This window comes from Aquarana catesbeiana, linkage group LG04 (assembly GCF_042186555.1).
Source record: "Aquarana catesbeiana isolate 2022-GZ linkage group LG04, ASM4218655v1, whole genome shotgun sequence".
In the NCBI taxonomy this organism is placed as follows: Eukaryota; Metazoa; Chordata; class Amphibia; order Anura; family Ranidae; genus Aquarana; species Aquarana catesbeiana.
Window position 1 is genome coordinate 242731441 of NC_133327.1, and position 18036 is coordinate 242749476.

General features: G+C 40.9%; 1 protein-coding gene across 1 annotated transcript in view; it reads right to left on the minus strand.

Moving 5' to 3' along the window:
- The window catches only part of MELTF (melanotransferrin), a 110620-nt gene that overhangs the window by 79194 nt on the left and 13390 nt on the right, over positions 1 to 18036 (minus strand). Inside the window, exon 2 of the mRNA XM_073626324.1 lies at positions 1580 to 1734. Within this exon, the coding sequence (XP_073482425.1) occupies positions 1580 to 1734 (155 nt within the window). The remainder of the gene's footprint in view (positions 1 to 1579; positions 1735 to 18036) is intronic.

Genomic DNA, 18036 nt, shown 5'->3' on the forward strand with positions numbered 1-18036 from the left:
CCCCCAAAAAAAAAAAAAAACTGTAGGAGGAATTATAGCGGTGTGTGCAGCATGCTGTGGCAAACTGTGGGTATGGTCAAATTGTGGATTTGATGGATGTTCCATTGAGAGCAGTGGCTGTGTCCCTGCAGCCACTGCATCCCAATCGACTTGAATGGAACACCTGTGCATCCCTGTGCAGGTAAACATGACTATTGCATGAGGCACAGATGCATACCCCCTGTATGAACAAGGCCTAATTGTTATGTGGGTAAGATATCAGGAAAGAAGAGATGTCAGGTATTTAATATAGCCTTTACACCACCTGTCTCTCTGCTTAAGTTTGGCATTACTTGCAACAATTGATAAATGTCCCCATATATGTTATGAACTCACGGACTCAAGGCTCACCTTCCAGGTCACAAACAGGCTCTCCCTCTGTCCAGGCTCTTTCTTCGACAAGTTATTAGAGCTTCAAGGCTTGTCTTCTTCAATTCCAGGGCCTTCATCTTCTTGTTAAGGGCCATCAAGCACCTCTCCTAGTCCGGGGCCTCAAGGCACCCTCTTTCTTACCTCGGGGCCTCCAGGAACCCTTTGTCCTAGTCCCAGGCCTCCAGGCACTCCCTCTTCTAGTCCAGGGCCTCCATGCAGCCCCTCTCCTAGTCCAGGGCCTTCAGGCAGCCCCTCTAATAGTCCAAGGCCTCCAGGAACCCCCGCTCCAATTTTAGTGCCTCTAGGCACCCCGTCTCCTAGTGTGGATTCTCCAGGCACCCCTTCACCTAGGCTGGGCCTCCAGGCACTCCCTCTCCTAGGTTATAACAACCAGGCACCTCTCTACTAGTCCAGGGCCTCCAGGCATACCCTTCTCTAGTTCAGGGCCTCCAGGTGACATCAGCTAACTGAGCACAGGGCTAGTGTTGGAGGTGGTGTTATAGAGTACCACCGCACTCCAGACAGAAAAAATCCCTGATAACAGGAGTGAGAGGCAGAGAGAGAGGAGCTCCTAGTGCACCCCCTTCCCCAATGCACATTCATCCAGCTCCCAGGGCAGGTGCCCCTTCTGCCCCCCCCCCCCCCCATAGGCCTGGCAGCATCTGAACTGGTATGGAAGACCTGGGATGTATTCAGTGACCCCTTTGGGGGTGAGCTTTGCATAGTTTAACTGAATGTAATGCATGGTACCACAGAAGTTGTAATTCTGTGCAGCCATTCTTGAGATTCAGCTACCCCTGCCAGACAGCACATTTAGATCTTTGACCTCCATTGCAGCATCAGTATTGCTTGGTCAAACTTGCCCCCAGGTGGATGACTGGACAATAAATGAGCAGTAGCTGATGGGGAGTTATTTTTCTGCTCTCACTGCATGTTAGCATGTTTACAAGTATCGCATATGTTATGTAACAGAGACCATTGGGTGCTAGTGCTGTCCTATCTGCTGCCAGAAAGAGTGCTGTTGTGCAGGGGAATAAATGAGGCCGCTATCAATGGAAATTCTAGTATTTATTGGTTTTGATTAAACTGTAATGATGTTTAATAAATACATAACTATATGTATGTAAACGAAAAGATGCACATTTAAGTGAATGATAACATGTCTTACCTTTACCAGTTGGGTACAATTGATTGAGGACTTCCCATCCACACAAGACAAAGGAGGTACAATCTGAGCCTGTGTAAAGTAAGTTTTCATAGCATTGCATTTTTTCATCTCTAGCTCTGATATTGTGCACCATCTGATCTCATTGAGACAAGAGACTGAGAAAAGATAATAACATAGGTAGAAACATGTTTAGAAAAGTGTGACTTGTAAAAGACATTCTTCATCCAATATAACATTTGCATGCTTTTAAGGCAGTCTTCTCAAACCTTTCAACACAGAAAGGTTGTTTTTTAGGTCTCCGGGAACCCTTGCTAATAACTTCTATATCTACAGCTATCAGTACATTAGCATGAACAGTAAGCTGACACCTAAGGATTAATAAATGGATAAGGAACATGGCACACTTAGCATATTTGACAACTACTCTATATGAGAAAATGGTTGTAACAATGTATTGAAATGCAGAATAATTTGGCCAGAGAAGAAATTTAGAAAATTGTATTTCCTCCTATGTTAATTGAAGGACACAGCCTGACAATCTTGACTGTAGGGTTATAGTGCCACCTTCAGAAGTCTGACACTAGGCAAAAGAAAATAAAGCACTGCCTATGGGTAGCCCCTACCAGTGGCCAAACCCCCCATCTGCTTTAGGCAACTCAGTTTTGGTCCAAGTAAAGGTTTGGCAGCCTCTTCTGCTACTATTTCCCATTGGGTTAGGCAGAATATTGTTAAGGCCTATGCCATCAGGGTTCAGACTCCTCCCTATCCTGTCACGGCACACTCCACTAGGGCTATTGATGTGACGTGGGCCTTTCGCCATCAGGTGTCAGTGTTTCTGGTGTGCAAAGCTACTACCTGGTTATATGTCCATACCTTTACCAAGTTTAACAGGGCTGATCTTTTCTCATCTTTGAATGCTTGTTTTGGCCGCAAGGTATTGCAGGCGACAGTTTGAGGCTTTTTGTTTCCCCCCAGGGGGTTCTTTTGTGGGTTGTTCCTGATTTGGGACGTTCCTGTGGTCTAAATTGCCAGGCTATAATCTTCAATGAACGTATAAGGAAACTGGATTTTTTTTCTAGTCATTGTAAAATCCCTTTCTCTGAGTTTGTTGAAGGACACAGCTCCCTCTCCTCTGGTATTGCTTTCTGTACTACTTTGTAATTATAGTTTTTGCTATATCAGATGGGGTTTTTTTCACTGGTAAGGGCTGTTCTTTTTTTATTTTTTCTGCCTAAGGGTGGTGTTATAACCCTACAGTCTAGGTTGCCCGGCTGTGTCCTTCAACTCAGAAAAAAGGGATTTTACCATGCATGGAAAAAAATAGCATTGTTTCACTAGTGGTCAATGGAAAAATGTCCCCTTACATTAATGTTAAGTGGAAAAGTGAGCTTAGGCCCCTTTCACACAGGCTATCCGATCAGGTCTGCCTGTCAGTTTTTCAGACGGACCCTCCAGTCTCTTCTATTGGGTGGCGGATGTCAGCGGATACATGTCCACTGACACCCGCCGCCATCCGATCCTGTCCGCTAAAAACAGACGGATGGCAGTTCTAATGGCATCGGATGGAAACGGACAGGCGTTTCCATCCGATTGCTCCATAGAGAAGTGTCATAACGGAACTGACATGGACTTGTCATCCACCTGCTCAGCTTGCATCAGAAGAGAGATCCCCAGCTGAGCAAGCAGATTCCGCATAGCAGAGGCGCTGATGTGAAAGAAGCCTAAGGCTGTCTCTTAAATGCCTGTTTTTTTGACAACCAAATAGGATTTTCCAATGGAAATACCCTACCACAACCGCGTGCCTAGCGTTTGGCTCATAGCTTTGTTGTAGCACTATTCACTTTAATGGGTTGCATTCAGCAGTAGTACTGCCCACCAACGTGACAGGGGTATAATTTTTGCTGTGCATCGAAGCAAAGTGTCACAGGTATGGCCATTGTACAAGCCCATCTGGCTACCATTGAAGCATAAAGGGGCCTCAGTAAAAGCATGGCTCAACTGGTCCGTGTTCAGCTACTTCCTGTTATAAGGTGAAAATGCTGTGCCCTGTCTCCCAATTGTTCTCCTGTGTCGTCAGCCTCTGTGTGTTTCAATACACATTATGTAGACGTGGACCTCTGTTGTCTCTATCAAGAAACTCAGTCTGAGAAATGCTATGCTGCCATCACTGGTGGTGCATGTAGACAGGACGTGCTAATGTTCAACTTTGAGAGAAAATGTCCTAACATTCGATTTTGCTTCCATACAATGAATAAATACACTCCTATGCTTTTTGCAAAGTTGATTAAGGTTTACATCAACTTAAAAAAAAACCCTGATAAATAATTAATTCAATTAGCTGATTTTATGAGTGCTGATGGAAAAGATAAAATACAACAGGCTTGCAGTTTTTCTGTTAATACGCAAGCCATAGATGGTTATTACACTATGCAGGAAAAAGACTAGTTATAGAGATAAAATCTCTATGATCTACATAGATCTGAAAAAAAGCAAGAAAGAAAGCAAGAAAAAAAGCAAGAAAGAAAGCAAGAAAAAAAGCAAGAAAGAAAGCAAGAAAACAAGAAAGAAAGAAAGAAAGAAAGAAAGAAAGAAAGAAAGAAAGAAAGAAAGAAAGAAAGAAAGAAAGAAAGAAAGAAAGAAAGAAAGAAAGAAAGAAAGAAAGAAAGAACTGCTGCATCAGATTTTGCACTTCCCAGTTTTAGTAAATCATCCCCTATATGTCAATAAACAGAAAACACTCTATTGTCTAAGGAAAACAGATTTATTTTGTTTCAACGAACAAGCAACTCTTACTACACTACTGTAGGAGAAAGAAAAAAGAAAAACAGGGAAAGAAAAAAAAAAAAGAAAGAAAAAAAGTAAGGGAAGAAAGTAGGAAAGAAAGTCTTAACAAATGTAGTTCAAAAATACTTTAAAATGTAATTTGCATTTAACATTCTATTTTGGAGCGAATGGACTTTACTGAACGAAAACTACATTTCACAGTTAAAAATTTGTTCGAGAAAATGTTTCCACCCTGCTCCTTCGAATTTTCTCATCACTGCAGTCAAAAATGAACATTGATTTGACCCCACTAGCAATTATAAAATCGTACAAAGTCTTTTAAAATCTTAAACAAAATTCTGCTAGAGTATGGCCAGCTTAACAATAGATGTGAGGTGAAAAAAAAAAGACTAAACTATTTACTTGTATTATATTATATGTATATAAATTGTATACTTCATCTTAAAATGATGTACACAAACATAAAATAATTTCCAATTAAAAAATTAAATACATTTCACTATACAAAGGAGCCACCAATTTAAGAAGTCAACCATAACCAAGCACGTGTAAGTTAGACCAGTTTTTCTCAACTCCAGTCCTCAAGGCGGCCCAACAGGTCATGTTTTCAGGATTTCCCTCAGATGAAACGACTGTGGTAATTACTAAGGCAGTGAAAGTGATCAAATCACCTGTGCAAAATAATGGTAAGCCTGAAAACATGACCTGTTGGGGCGCCTTGAGGACTGGAGTTGAGAAACACTGAGTTAGACTTTGGACGGGAATTCCATTTAGTGTAGCTGGTGTGAACACGACATAGCAAGTGCTCATTCAAACAAAGTGCAGGCACACTGAAAGCTTTTCTCCCTGTATTAGAGGGCAAGATGACACAATTGATATGCAAAAGAAATAAAATACTGTCGGGGGGGGGGGGGGGGGGGGCTAAATAGAAGCTTAAGTGCTGAAAATGTGTTTTAGCCAATGGATGCTATAAAAAAAAATATTAAACTGTACAGATGCTGTACACTCCCAAACTGAAAACTGGTGGATAATGCAAAGTGGACTGTCACATAATATACTTTAATGGAGTGGTGCTACCGAGAAAACTACCTGACATCAGCCGGTCTTATTTTAGGGGAATGCATAGTATAGGTTTTATTTTAATGAATTGCTGTGTCTTGTATACCAATATCATTTATGTTTTAAAATATAAAAAAAGTAGGTTGTTCTTTTCTTATGAAGCATGCCACCCGCTGGTGACTGTTAGTAAATACGGACTATAAATGCACAAAATGTAAAATATAGAATGGTAAATAATTACAATAGAATCTCTCCAAAGCATTTTAACTGGACTATGTATTTAGGTGAATATACACCAGTCAGCCATAATTTAAAGACCACTGACAGGTAAAGCGAATAACATTTATTATCCCATTACAATGACATCTGAAAGTGGGTTGGATATATTAGACAGCAAGTGAACATGTTGTGCCTGAAGCCGAAAGCAAAAGAAATAGGTAAGCATAAGGATTTGAGTGACTTTGACAAGGGCCAGATTGTAATGGCTAGACTGGGTCAGAGCAACTCCAAAACTGCAGCTCTTGTGGGATGTTCCTGGTCTGCAGTGGTCAGGACCTACCAAAAGTGGTCCAAAGAATGAAAACAAGCGAACCCCTGACAGGGTCATGGATGGCCAAGGCTCATTGATGCACGTGGGGAGCGAAGCCTGGCCCGTGTAGTCCAACCAAAAACAACAGCTGCTGTAGCTCCAAGCACTGAGAAAGTGAATGCTGGTTCCAATATAAACATGTGAGAGCCCACAGTGCATCCCAATTTGTTGCATATGGGAATGTGTAGTAGCAGACAGGTCCAGGTGCCCATTCTGACCCGTGTCCACAGGCAAAGGTGCCTACAATGGGCATGTGAGCATCAGAACTGGACCACAGGAGCAATGGAAGAAGTTGGCCTGATCTGATGAATTCAAGAATAGTTTGAGGAACACAATGAGTTCAGTGTGTTGACTTGACCTCCAAATTCTCCAGATCTGAACCCAATCCAGCATCTGAGATGTGCTGGAAAAACAAGTCCGACTAATGGACACAACTTATAAGGACTTAAAGGATCTGCTACTGACGGCTTGGTGCCAGATACCACAGTATAGCTTCAGAGGTCTAGTGCAGTCCATGCCTTGCTGGGTTATGGCTGATTGATGTTTGTATTACCTAGTGTGTAGAATGACCCTCAGTAGCACAAAACCATGTGTGGTGACTGATGTGTAGAATAGTAGTAAAAAATTAGGTACTAGTATTTATCAAAATGTAACACCCATCTAGTAATCCCCATGCAGCAGAGAAACACATCCGTATTTCCTAACATCAATGAGATAGATAGATAGATAGATAGATAGATAGATAGATAGATAGATAGATAGATAGATAGATAGATAGATAGATAGATAGATAGATAGATAGATAGATAGATAGATAGAATTATCTAACTGACTTCAAACACCATTTACCGTGTCTGTGTATGAAAAGATACAAAGTAAAGTTGGATCTATTTTATAATACATTTAAATGATTAGTTAGAGATACAATTTTTAGTTAATAATTAGATATCACTCACTTATCTTCTGGCTGTGTCTGTTAATCATTGCTGATTTAGTTAAAAGAACACCCTAAACTGCTGTAAATAACCTCCTAGTGTAAATGGATATCAGACATGCTAAACTGTAAGTTAGTATTACTTTTCATTTACATGACTTTCTAAACCATCCATTTCCACTAGTCAACCTTTTGTGCTATTATGAATACGCTATAATAAAAAAAAAAAAAAAAAAAGAAAAACTGTATACAATACCGCAAACAGGCACAATGTATAGTGTAAAGTTTATGTACTGTAACTAAAAAAGTAACTCCAGATGATTAACAGAGCTACTAGTGTATGGCTACTGTTCAGCAAATTGAATCCTGTATTTACATCTAAAATGATAGGTCTAGTATATATAAACACAATTGCTCATGTTTTATATAATCATTATCACGTTAATGCAACTTTAAAAGTAATTTTAGATCTGAAGCTTTTGTTTTAATGCATTCCTGCATTTTTCAAGAGAAACATTAAGAAATCATACAATACAGTTCAGTGAAGAGGTCTTAAGGACAACCAAAACATAGGATGTGTTCAAAGTGAAAAGAAAATGTTAAATTAATAATCCATAAATATACTGGATGTGATAAATGTGACATTCAGTGAAGTCTAATTAATATATATACAAATTACACTGTGGAATGAAGGTGACATACAGTGCCTTGCAAAAGTATTCACCCCCTTGGCATTTTTCATGTTTTGTTGCCTCACAACCTGGAATTAACATGGATTGTTTGAGGATTTGCATCATTTAATTTACTGAACATGCCCACAACTTTGAAGATGAAAAAGTCAATGTGCATAACTACTCACCCCCTAAAGTCAATACTTTGTAGAGCCACCTTTTGCGGCTATCACAGCTCCAAGTCGCTTTGGATAAGTCTCTATGAGCTTGCCACACCTTACCACTGGGACTTTTGCTCATTCCTCCTGGCAAAACTGCTCCAGCTCCTTCAGGTTGGATGGTTTGCGCTTGTGAACAGCAATCTTTAAGTCTGACCATGGATTTTCTATTGGATTGAGGTCTGGGCTTTGACTAGGCCATTCCAACACATTTACATGTTTCCCCTTAAACCACTCAAGTGCTGCTTTAGCAGTGTGTTTGGGATCATTGTCCTGCTGGAAGGTGAACCTCCGTCCTAGCCTCAAATCACACACAGAGTGGTACAGGTTTTGCTCAAGAATATGCCTGTATTTAGCACCATCCATCTTTCCCTCAACTCTGACCAGTTTTCCAGTCCCAACTGCTGAAAAACATCCCAACAGCATGATGCTGCCACCACCATGTTTCAGTGTGGGGATGGTGTTCTTTGGGTGATATGTGTTGGGTTTGCACCAGACATAGTGTTTTCTTTGATGGCCAAAAAGTTCAATTTTAGTCTCATCAGACCAGAGCACCTTCCTCCATACATTTTGAGAGTCTCCCACATGCCTTTTTGCAAACTCAAAACATGCCATTTTGTTTTTTGCTGAAAATAATGGGCTTTCTTCTAGCCACTCTGCCATAAAGCCCAACTCTATGGAGCGTACGACTTATTGTCATCCTATGCACAGTAACTCCAGTCTCTGCTGTGGAATTCTGCAGCTCCTCCAGGGTTACCTTAGATCTCTGTGCTGCTTCTCTGATTAATGCCCTCCTTGCTTGGTCAGTGAGTTTTGGCGTGCAACCGTCTCTTGGCAGATTTGCTATTGTGCCATGTTCTTTCCATTTGGTTATGATAGATTTGATGATGCTCCTAGGGATCATCAAAGATTTGGATATTTTTTTTATAACCTAACCCTGACTTGTAATTCTCAACAACATTGTCCCTTACTTGTTTGGAGAGTTCCTTGGTCTTCATGACAGTGTTTGGTTAGTGGTGCCTGTTGCTTAGGTGTTGCAGCCTCTGGGGCCTTTCAAAAAGGTGTGTATGTGTAATGACAGATCATGTGACCCTTAGATTGCACACAGGTGGACATCATTTCACTAATTGTGACTTCAGAAGGTAATTGGTTGCACCAGAGCTTTTTATGGGCTTCATAACAAAGGGGGTGAATACATACGCACATGCCAATTATCAGTTTTTTATTTCTAAACAATAATTTTATGTATATATTTTTCTAATTTTACTTCACCAAATTAGACTATTGTGCTATACCATGAATGATAATAAGTGCATAAAAATCAATTAATGCAAAATAAAAATATGCAAAGACATCAAAATTCATCAAAACATAAGTGTACAAAATGATATTATATAGCAAAGTCCATAAGTCAGAAATCCAGAGAATCTTCTAGGGATATGGGGAGAATCCCCTAATAGCTCTTCATAAGGGCCAATGTGGAAAGGTAGGAAATAGAAACACCCCTCACAGTGATCCTCCACCACCTAAAATGCACGCTTACCAGATTGCAAGCACAACAGGCACGTAGATAGACCAAAATCCAGGTATGCAGTTAGCAGTGAAGCATCCCTCTATACAGCGAGACGGATAGCAAGCAAACCGGGCACATAAGTGAACTCAGATCCGGATGTCCAGCCAGCAATGAGGCATCCCTCTATGCAGCGTGGCTCCTCTGCTGCCACTTCCACCAATGTCTCCTCTACCTCGTATCACAAGGAGGTTCCTGTCTGTAGCTGACATCACTTCCTGACATCACTTCCAATCCATCAATTGACTTGGGTACAACCAGCATGTTGGAATATTCATGCGATTATTACCAGTGGCTATAGCCACTGTAAAAATCACTGTGTGTTCTCCCAGCAGGGATGGCTCCCCGCTCCGCTATTGGATTCCTCTATCAATATGTTGATGGGGGAATTGAGCAATTTTCTTTCCTGCAACACATGGTTGCAGGAAAGAAAATTGCACCATCTACTGTATGGCTAGTTTTAGACTGGCTAATCTTCCTGTGAAGGAAATGGATAGACATATTGTCAGAATTCTGACTTCACATGTTTAATGCATGTTCTGGGACATCCGGGAATGGAAGTCAGATGATAAAAATGAATGCCAGGCAACTAACATTTTTTTTAGAAGGTCACTAATAACTGTCCCACATTTCTTTGAGTGAGTTTCCTTTAAGAGTAAGCAGAAAAAAATAGACAGAAATAAGGAGAAAATATGTGCATAGTAAGTATACGTTATAAAAAGGAATCCTCTTGACACATCATCATATTCCTTGCCCTTAACACATCCCTTTCCAGCCTAGGGCTAGTGCTCTTGCTTATACGCTGCAATTTATGTAAATTATATTTTTATTAATGTTGAGGTTACTGTGCAGAATAAATGTGAAAAAAATCAAAGTCTAAAAAAAGATTTTGCACAGCAATTTTGTAAACTCTGGCTCCCTCGACCAATAATGTATTTATTCAGGGCCACTAAAGCATATGTTAAGATTGTCCTTTGTATATCTATATATTTAAATACAGATTATATCAATTATTTATTATAGGTAAAGATTTGCAGCCCATATTATCACTTTGGACATGTTCTCTTCTAGGAATTATCTAGAAGCCTGTGCAAAAATGTGTTTTTCTGCTGATATATAACAGAAAGCATGCCTAGTTCCCCTTCCCCTTTAGACGCTCACACTCCCTGATCTCCCCGGCCAAACAGTTATAAGCTATTTCAGAGAACATTTAAATCGAAGGATTTGCTTTCTTATTTATGTGTACATACATACCCTACATACAGTGGGGACGGAAAGTATTCAGACCCCCTTACATTTTTCACTCTTTGTTATATTGCAGCCATTTGCTAAAATCATTTAAGTTCATTTTTTTGCCCCATTAATGTACACACAGCACCCCATATTGACAGAAAAACACAGGATTGTTGACATTTTTGCAGATTTATTAAAAAAGAAAAACTGAAATATCACATGGTCCTAAGTATTGAGACCCTTTGCTGTGACACTCATTTATATAACTCGGGTGCTGTCCATTTCTTCTGACAATCCTTGAGATGGTTCTACACCTTCATTTGAGTCCAGCTGTGTTTGCTTATACTGATTGGACTTGATTAGGAAAGCCACACACCTGTCTATATAAGACCTTACAGCTCACAGTGCATGTCAGAGCAAATGAGAATCATGAGGTCAAAGGAACTGCCTGAAGAGCTCAGAGACAGAATTGTGGCAAGGCACAGATCTGGCCAAGGTTACAAAAAAATTTCTGCTGCACCTAAGGTTCCTAAGAGCACAGTGGCCTCCATAATCCTTAAATGGAAGACGTTTGGGACGACAAGAACCCTTCCTAGAGCTGGCCGTCCGGCCAAACTGAGCTATCGGGGGGAGAAGAGCCTTGGTGACAGAGGTAAAGAAGTACCCAAAGATCACTGTGGCTGAGCTCCAGAGATGCAGTCAGGAGATGGGAGAAAGTTGTAGAAAGTCAACCATCACTGCAGCCCTCCACCAGTCGGGGCTTTATGGCAGAGTGGCCCGACGGAAGCCTCTCCTCAGTGCAAGACACATGAAAGCCTGCATGGAGTTTGCTAAAAAACACCTGAAGGACTCCAAGATGGTGAGAAATAAAATTCTCTGGTCTGATGAGACCAAGATAGAACTTTTTGGCCTTAATTCTAAGCGGTATGTGTGGAGAAAACCAGGCACTGCTCATCACCTGTCCAATAAAGTCCCAACAGTGAAGCATGGTGGTGACAGCATCATGCTGTGGGGGTGTTTTTCAGCTGCAGGGACAGGATGACTGGTTGCAATCGAGGAAAAGATGAATGCGGCCAAGTACAGGGATATCCTGGCCGAAAACCTTCTCCAGAGTGCTCAGGACCTCAGACTGGGCCGAAGGTTTACCTTCCAACAAGACAATGGCCCTAAGCACACAGCTAAAATAACAAAGGGGTGGCTTCACAACAACTCCGTGACTGTTCTTGAATGGCCCAGCCAGAGCCCTGACTTAAACTCAATTCAGCATCTCTGGAGAGACCTAAAAATGGCTGTCCACCAACATTTACCATCCAACCTGACAGAACTGAAGAGGATCTGCAAGGAGGAATGGCAGAGGATCCCCAAATCCAGGTGTGAAAAACTTGTTGCATCTTTCCCAAAAAGACTCATGGCCTTATTAGATCAAAAGGGTGCTTCTACTAAATACTGAGCAAAGGGTCTGAATACCATGTGATATTTCAGTTTTTCTTTTTTAATAAATCGGCAAAAATGTCAACAATTCTGTGTTATTCTGTCAATATGGGGTGCTGTGTGTACATTAATGAGGAAATAATGAACTTAAATGATTTTAGCAAATAGCTACAATATAACAAAGAGTGAAAAATTTAGGGGGTTTGAATACTTTCCATCCTCACTGTATGTAGCTCTATTGGTAGAGAGTCTTATGTTTACAGATACAGTAGCTTTATCAGGATGTACAGTAGTGGGAAATCGGAACTGGTAGGATGCTTGATGATCCCCATACAGCCCTCAAGATAAGCAAGAGACAGCAAAATACTTAGATTATATTTGTTAACTTGCTTCATGTGCCTGAATAAATAAAATGAGCTTAGATACAGTGGGGAAAATTATTATTTAATCCCCTGCAGATTTTGTAAGTTTGCCCACTTACAAAGAAATGAAGGGTCTATAATTGTTATCATAGATGTATTTTAAATGATAGAGACAGAATATCAACCAAAAATCAAGAAAGAACACATGAGTACAAATGTTTTAAATTGAATTCCAGTTCAGTGAGTAAAATAAGTATTTGATCCTCTACCAACCAACAATAATTCTGGATCCCACAGACTGGCTACAGTATGTACTCATGTGGTACACAGATTAGTTCTGTCAATTTAAGAAGGTGCGACAACTTGTTATGTGTATAAAAGACACCTGTCCACAGAATCTTTCTTCCATTCAAACTTCACCATCATGAGCAAGACCAAAGAGCTGTCAAAGGATGTCAGGGACAAGATTGTAGATTTGCACATGGCTGGAATGGATTACAAGACCAGCAAGAAGCTTGGTGAGGAGGAGACAAGTGTTGGAGTGATTATTCGCAAATGGAAGAAATACAAATTACCATCAATCGCCCTCGGTCTGGAGCTCCATGCAAGGTTTTGCCTCATGGGGTAAGGATGATCATGAGAAAAGTGAGGGATCAGCCCAGAACTACACGTGAGGAGCTTGTGAATGACTTCAAGGCAGTTGGGACCACAGTCACCAAACAAACCATTGGTAACACAATATACCGCCATGGATTGAAATCCTGCAACCCCCGCAGGGCCCCCTTCCTCAAGAAAGCACAAGTACAGGCCCATCTGAAGTCTGCCAATGAACATCTAAATGATTCAAAGAAGGATTAGAAGAAAGTGCTGTGGACAGATGAGACCAAAATTGAGCTCTTTGGCATTAACTCGACTGGCTGTGTTTGGAAGTAAATGCTGACCATGACCCTAAGAACACCATCCCTACAGTCAAGCATGGAGGTGGAAACGTTATGCTTTGGGGCTGTTTCTCTGCTAAAGATACAGGCCAAAGTTGCTACATTAATGGGCCAATGGATGGGGCCATGTATTGTAAATTCTTGGATGAGAACCTTTTTCCCTCAGCCAAAACACTGAAGATGGGTCCTGGATGGGTCTTCCAGCATGGCAATGACCCAAAACATAAAAAAGAGTGGCTCAAGAAGAAGCTCATTAAAAGGTCATGGAGTGGCCTAGCCAGTCTCCAGACCTGAATCCTATAGAAAATTTATAGAGTGAGCTGAAACTTCAAGTTGCCAAGCGACAGCCAAGAAACCTTAAGGATTTAGAGAAGATCTGTAAAGAAGAGTGTACTAAAATCCTTCCTGAGATGTGCAAACCTGGTAACCAACTATAAGAAATGTCTTCTCTGTGCTTGACAACAAGGGTTTCACCACCAAGTACAAAGTCATGTTTTGCTTGGGGATCAAATACTTATTTTACTCACTGAACTGCAACTCAGTCTATATCATTTGTAGCATGTGTTTCTGGATTTTTGGTTGATATTCTATCTCTATCATTTAAAATGCACCTATGATAAAAATTTTAGACCCTTCATTTCTTTGTAAGTGTATAAACTTACAAAATCTGCAGGGGATCAAATAATTTTTCCCCACTGTATGTTAAAGGAAAAGTATAGTATTTACTGTATAGTATATTTCTAGCGAGCTTGCAGGCTGCAAACTCAGTAGGTCACCCCTCCTGTTACATTCCACCACATGGTTCTGCATTCATGCAAGCAGTCTGCATTCAATGCTGCCATACACAGGATGTCACCTTCTGCTTCTTCCACATGCTGCTGCTCTCTGTTCCCCCTCTCTGCAGCCTGCATTAAGTGCTGCCATACAAAGCATCTAACCTCCTGCTACAGCGACGTGCTCCTGCTCTATCCACTCCTCCTGGTGCTATCCTCTGGGATTTGGAACTACAGAGGAGGCATCGGGCATTAGTGATCTCTGTGCAGTCAAACATCAAGAAATAATGCAGCTCAGCTAACGTCTATGTGGTCACTTAGACCTTCATCATACGGCTACTGTCAAACCATATGGGAAATCTCTGGCGTCAGACTTTTTTTATATGAAACAAAGTTATTCATCCAACTTGGGTTTTTGCCTAATGTCTCTGAAAAGGCATTAGGCATGTGGATTTCATACATAGATGGATGGCTGATCTCTACATTACGCTGAAAGTAGGAGTCTAGGTTTCTGGCATGGTGCCTGAATGTAACAGAGGATGTACTGTAAACATGGTAGGAGCCAATCATTTTATTTCATTTACAAGTAGAAAGACATCCTGTGGTAAACATCACCAGAAGAGTGAATGCCTAAAAAGAAAGCTATTGTACAGTGTTTACATCGAGTACTGCAGGAAAAACTGGAATACATGTATAGAACATTACATACTACCCTTCAACACAGATCTATAATGCACAAGTTAAGCTAACCATACATTGGATTCATTATATGTCTTAGCACGAGTGGAAATCCAGCTATTACATCATCCCAGTATACTTTCCAGATTGCCCAAGAGTGACTTTTCCCTAAAGAAAAACAGGTTACATAACTTTAAATTATACAAAGTGGTGCAGCTCACTGCAGTTCCGCAATGCTGGAGGTGCAAACACCCCCTAAAATATTCTTGATGTTATTAGTGTGCTCTGGCACAGCAAGAGTGTAAAGGATTTATTCAAAGCTGCACACACTTAATTAGTACATAACATTTGTACATATGTGGTTGTAGATATAGCAGTCATCTTGACTTCCCCTTTTAGCAATCATTTAACAGATTGCCATATGTTAGTTTTCTGCACAAAAAGAAGTGATTTTGTCAGGAAGATAAACGATAATGGTGGCTGCTGCCTACCCTTTCTTTTCCTTAAAATTCTGCTAATAAAAGCTAATGAATATAATTGCCCATTATAGTGTTATTAGTAATCATAGATACACATACAGTACCTCCCAACTTTCAGATGGGAATAAGGGACACCTATTAGCAAAAGGTATGTAGGCAAAAGGACACACCCCCTGCCATGCCCCCTTAAGGGAGAATTCTACAAAAAAAAAAAAAAATTGTTAAACGTACAAGTGCTCTTTTTACCACTACTTTTCCTTTATACTGGCTCTTGAAATTTACAAATGCAGCAGTTTAGTAATTTAGAAAGGTTTAGCACTGGAAAACACTTTTTGAAAGATAAATAATGCATTTTATATATAACTATATGGATCAGACCAAAATGAGGGACAAAAGACAAGGAAAGAGGGACATATGGACTTTGTTCCAAATTAGGTGCAGTCCATAGAAATCAGGGACAGATGGGAGCTATGCATACACCACAGAGAATATAGCTGATATTTGCTCAATGGGCTGGATAATCACTATCCTTCTAGAAGGATTAGCTTTACTTTCACTGTCCTTCAGAATTTTTACAATTCCTGCACATCAAGTGTGTCCTGCAGTAACTAGGGGTCAGCAGTAGCAATGGCAGTGGTCAGCAGAGCTACACTTTTTTCACCAATGCAAGGAGTGGAATTGGTGTTGTGTTGGGACCTCTGCTACACAGGGAAGTTTCAGCAAACAGGCCGATGGATGGGGATGTATAGCACTGTTTCTTTTTTACTGAAAATTATGAACCTTAACACTTTCATCAAACATTGCATTGGACATCTGCTAATCTTGGACTGGATTAATCGATATATCTATACCTATCTGCATATAATTATAACTTAGCTAGGGGATATTATACCTTAGGATCCCAGACACTGTTGGCTGACTTTTGGCCCTAGTGCTAGGCCTGGCTAAGTGGGGACATTCCTCTTCCACCCTAGGAGGTGCCATGAACATCAAACCTGTGAGACACTCTTAATAGTGAGAAATTGGCACCATTGGTGGAATGTTTGACTTTGTAAACTAAAGAGTGCTATGAATACCACATATTTTTAATTTTAGGAGTTCTCATGGACCTGTAGTAACACAACCCCCTCTAAGTGCAAATGACTCTTCTTGTTATTTAAATCTGTATATACTGTACACCTGAACACAGTAAGGCTCTTACATCATTATGTTAAACCTTTATCAACCAACTGTCAAAACACAAATACCTTTACAATTGTCATTAGCCTCAAATATTGCTGGAGTTTTACAATGTTGTTGAAGGATTTTGAAACACTAATGCCCCGTACACACGGTCGGACTTTGTTCGGACATTCCGACAACAAAATCCTAGGATTTTTTCCGACGGATGTTGGCTCAAACTTGTTTTGCCTACACATGGTCGCACAAAGTTGTCGGAATTTCCGATCGACAACAACGCGGTGACGTACACCACGTACGACGAGACTAGAAAAGGCCGGTTCAGAACCAAGCGCGGCACCCTTTGGGCTCCTTTTGCTAATCTCGTGTTAGTAAAAGTTTGGTGAGAGACGATTCGCGCTTTTTCAGACTCGTGGCTTTCAGATCGTTTTCTGACGTTCAGTTTGTGCTTGTGGGTTTGTATCTGCTCTTCAGTGCGTGCAGTCAGTTCGTATCAGAGTTGTCTGTGTGATCTTGCCTGCTCGTTGCTGTTTTTCAGGTCGCTCTTCACAGGCCTTGCTGTTCTTCAGTGCGTTCTGTTACTTCGTTCTGAGCAGCCGACCGTTTTCTAGCCATGTTTCGTATGCGTACTCCTCGTAGAGTTCGTGCTGTGCGGGGGCTTGGTGTTGGGGTCCTGACCTTGACACAAGTCCAGTCCATGAACAGGGTGAGGAGGAGTTCATGGACCAAGAATTGGTTGCTTCAGCGTGACCAGTTCTGTCATATGCCTTTGCTCCGTGAGATCCGTGAGAATAATCCTGATGATTTCAGGAACTTTCTCAGGATGACGGACCCCGTGTTTCAACGTTTGTTGGCTTCGCTGACCCCCTATATCAGCAGGCAGGATAGCTGCATGAGGCAAGCCATCACTCCGGAGCAGAGGTTGGTCGCTACCTTGCGGTATTTGGCCACAGGGAGAAGTCTGCAGGACTTGAAGTTCTCGACAGGCATCTCCCCCCAGGCTCTTCTTTGTGGACATTTACTGCTTGTGTTTGTTTGAGCTGACCCTGACAGAAATGTGTGGAGTGCAGAAAATGTCGTGATTGTGTAACCTTATACAAAGCACTGTTGGCTGTTATTTACTAAATGCAAAGACACTTTTCACTACAAGTGCACTTGCAACTGCACTTAAACTGCACTTGTAGTGCAAAGTGGATTTCCCCTTAGCAAATAACCCCCATTTTCTCATAAAACAACAATTACATCACCCCAAAAGTGTTGTAGCATTGAGACAATAATCCACACATTCTTGATGAACAATCTTTTTATTACCTGCACAATCACATGTGCATTTACCAAAGGTTTTTCTGACAAACCAACATGTTTGTTGTATAACAATTTTTGTGGTGTCATTATCCAAAATCAAAATGTCCATTTTATAGAAAACAGGCATGTGTAAAACCAACAAGAAAGACACAAATCTTGATCTTACAAAGTTCACATTTGGTAGAACTGGAAGGCAATATCAGACATGAGTATTTAGGAACTGTGTTTGATATTGCGTTCAGATGGGGGGAAAT